Genomic DNA, 3,475 nt, shown 5'->3' on the forward strand with positions numbered 1-3,475 from the left:
GAGAGCCAATTGCCATTGTCACTGATAAAACTGTAGGCATTGCAATGGGAATTCCTCCAATAAGTAGTACCAGCAAATTGTCGATTCCTGGACGATAGGGCCGATGTTGAATTGGGTACATTACAATGATCTCTATTATCATCCCCACAGCAATTGAACATATACAAAAATTCCCAATCGCAGTCAGGACCTATCAAGCAATAAAGAGTATTTTGTGAATACAAAATCAGTTGTAGACAATACAATAAAAGAAGGAAGTGAAATTGATTAAAAACGTTAACATAATAACCTCCAGTACCACAACAGTGGATTTTGAATATGCATATTATGAACACCTGGGAGCCATATGTCGATGTGAAAAGGAATGAATTCAGTGTACTTGAGGAACAAATTAGACAATTTTCTCTTATCATCTCCTGAATACCTTAATTCTTTTATTTCATATTTTTGATGACTATGATCTTGAACAAAACAAATTTATATTTGAATGTCCATACCTTCTGAAAATGGCCCACTTGATTTGTGCTGTCCACAAGGTGAGCAGCCTTGCCAAAGAAGGTGTGGACACCGGTGGCAATGACCACTGCTTCAATCTCTCCCTGTTTGCAAGTGGATCCTGAATAAACCCCATCCCCGGGGCTTTTTGTTACAGGAAGGGACTCACCTGTCAGTGCAGACTGCAAAACCCAAATAGAAGTATTCCAGTTAGATAGCTTGACTATTAGAAGATGAAATCAACCTACTTCAATCAACAGAATAATGATAGTCACAAGCACCTGGTCTATTTTCAATGGGTCACCCTCAAGGAGACGAGCATCTGCAGGGATTATGTCACCAAGTTTAATACTAACTACGTCACCTGGAACAAGAACAGCTGCATCTTCCTCACTCCATTTTCCATCACGAAGAACCTATGATTTTTCGTTTTAGATTAATCAACTTAGGAGAGAAGATACAAATTGTAAGTCATAATCCAGCCTTAAAAAACTGGAAAAGCAAGTTACATATATGCGTAAAGGTAGAATTTTTTTGAATTTATCTAAAGACCAAATTCCATTACCTTTGCTTTCGGTGCAAGGCGGGCCATGAGAGCCGCAGCAGCATTACCAGCATTGTTCTCCTCAATAAAACTTATAGTAGAATTGATAAAAAGCAGAGTAATGATCCCAACAAAATCCTGCCAATCAGGTGGTTTTCTCTGCAGAAAACGGGGTAATATGAAGTTCCTATAAGCAGTATCATCCACAGATAATTGAAACTACTGGGAATAAGAAAAACACAGCTATGCTGTGGGTTCATGAGCATTTGCAAAACATAAGAAATTAAACTATAAATACCATGTGGATACACCTGTCGGACACAGCACCGGCACCTATCTTGGAGTGTCGGTGCTTCTTCACTCATTTCATCCTGAATAATACTAGGTATCATGAAATGTTGTATGAAGATTTTTCATTTTTTGATTAGTGTGTGGTGTTTCATTGTGTGTGTAATCCAAGGGTAAAGAATCTTCACGAAGCTTTTCATGATATTTCTTTCATGATGCCTAGCATTACTCATGATCCTAGTAGGACTTGACTTGCCCAAAGGAAGTTTAAAGTTTTCAAAGGCAAAAATGTACATATGTTTGGTATTGCTTTCATTTTGTATGTTTCTGTTTGTCATTTAGTTTTCTAGTCTTTCCGGAAACAAAAAAAATAAAAAATTGAAAAGTTCAAAAAACCCACCATTTTCATTTTTATGCAAAAACAATTTTTATAAATTCAGAAAAGTGTTTTCAGAAATTTCTCCAAAAAAAAATTGCCGACCAATTTCCTTCTTTTTTTCCTAGAAAACAATACAAAACCTGTCTAAACTTTTCTCAGCAACCAAACAAAAAGGCAACAAAGAACCAGTGCTTACTCCTCCGTTGGCAAGGGCAATGGCCATAATAGCTGCAGCTTCCATGACCCACGAAAGAGGGTTCCACATAAACCCCAAAAACTTCAAAATCTTACTCTCCTGCAAGCAAAAACGCAAAAAAACAAAAAAAAAAATTGTAACCCCCAAAACACCTCAAATTTCTACAACAACAAAGACAAATCAAGACGTAGAAAAATTATCATCATCAACCCCACAACTACCAACAAGAAGAAAAGTAGAAAATCATAAGATTAACATATGTAACCGGCACCTTCTTTTCTTCAAGCTTGTTATGCCCAAAAATGGCAAGTCTCTGTTCAGCGGACTCGCGTGAGAGTCCCTCTTTGGTACATCTCAAATTCTCAAAAACCTCTTCAATCGGTATGTTCTCCTGCAAATCAAATTCATATATCAAATTCACCAAAATCAAAACCCATCAAAGCACACCTTCACTGACTAAAAAACAACACAGAGAGTGTAAAAATCACAACAGAGTCAGATTCAGTACCAAATCAACAGCTTCCTTCTTGAGAGCCTCCATTAATTCATCTTTACTTCCCATCTCGGTCTCTTTCATTTCCACAACTACATAAAAATTAAAATTAAAATTATAAAAAAAAAAGTACAGGGAGAGAGATTATACAAACACAACTATGTGCTCATCTACACAAATTCTAACCAGTAACCACCACAAACGAAACTAAACAGAAGCAAAAACCAGAGAAAATAGCGGAATTGGAGGACTAACCAAGTTAGAGTGTGAAATTCAATCTCCGTTGAAGAAAAGCACGATCATGAAGAACACAAATCCAGAAAATTAGCAAGTAGAAGAACAAGTAGAGAGGAATTTTCTGTCTCTCTGTCTCTAGCTCTGTGAAGTTTCTCTCTCTAGGGTACGAATACGAATACGAATACGAAAGTGCGTCTATTTGATGCGGATGAGTAGCTCAAAGAAGATCATGTACTTGGCGGGTACACTCTTCTGCTTTCATTTACTGCATCAATTCCCCGTTTTATTTTATATATATTTTTTTAGACCGCAATGGGTTTGAAATAGACTTTCTATCTTACATTATGTTTGGGAATTTAGGAGGAGAGAAAAAAAAAATGATTAGTTAAATTATAAGAGAAAAGAAAGAAAAGAGATGATTGTCATTTTTTTTTTTTTGGATAAGAAAAAAATAAAAGAAAATTAATGATTGTGATTTCTCTCATTCCTATTTGGTTAGATTTCATTAAGAGAAAAAAAAAAGAAATTATTTTATTTTATATTACCAAAATAACCTTTTTATATTTTTAATCATTTTATTTCTTTTATTTCTATAGGGCAAAATTTGTATTATAAAAATAGTAGTTTCTTTTCTCTCCTAATCTCTCTATTTTTGAGAAGATTGAAAATGAGGTTTATAAGATAAATGAGTTTCTCTCCATTTCTCTCTATTTCTTCATATTTCTCTCCACTTAGGTTATCAAAACAAGTAAGAGAAATACATATCTCTCTGTTTCTTTTTTTTTCTCTCCAAATCACTCAATCCAAACATAACATTAGAGCTCGTTTGAGTTGTGGATTGAC

General features: G+C 35.0%; 1 protein-coding gene across 2 annotated transcripts in view; it reads right to left on the reverse strand.

Moving 5' to 3' along the window:
• Positions 1-3,010, reverse strand: part of LOC114312884 (ATPase 11, plasma membrane-type) — a 13,702-nt gene extending 10,692 nt beyond the window's left edge. Inside the window, exons 1-8 of one of the 2 annotated variants that reach the window (XM_082922725.1) lie at positions 2,651-3,010; positions 2,411-2,487; positions 2,174-2,293; positions 1,903-2,001; positions 1,061-1,198; positions 777-911; positions 498-677; positions 1-190 (exon numbers count right to left, since the gene is read on the reverse strand). The exon at positions 1-190 is cut by the window's left edge and continues 17 nt beyond it. In XM_082922725.1, coding sequence (XP_082778851.1) covers positions 1-190; positions 498-677; positions 777-911; positions 1,061-1,198; positions 1,903-2,001; positions 2,174-2,293; positions 2,411-2,479 — 931 coding nt within the window. In that variant the 5' untranslated portion in view covers positions 2,480-2,487; positions 2,651-3,010. The remainder of the gene's footprint in view (positions 191-497; positions 678-776; positions 912-1,060; positions 1,199-1,902; positions 2,002-2,173; positions 2,294-2,410; positions 2,488-2,650) is intronic. The other variant, XM_082922726.1, reaches the window with a different exon arrangement.
• Positions 3,011-3,475: the final 465 nt, after the last annotated feature.

The sequence above is a fragment of the Camellia sinensis genome, chromosome 4, assembly GCF_055761805.1.
Source record: "Camellia sinensis isolate YWXY chromosome 4, ASM5576180v1, whole genome shotgun sequence".
NCBI classification, from domain to species: domain Eukaryota; kingdom Viridiplantae; phylum Streptophyta; class Magnoliopsida; order Ericales; family Theaceae; genus Camellia; species Camellia sinensis.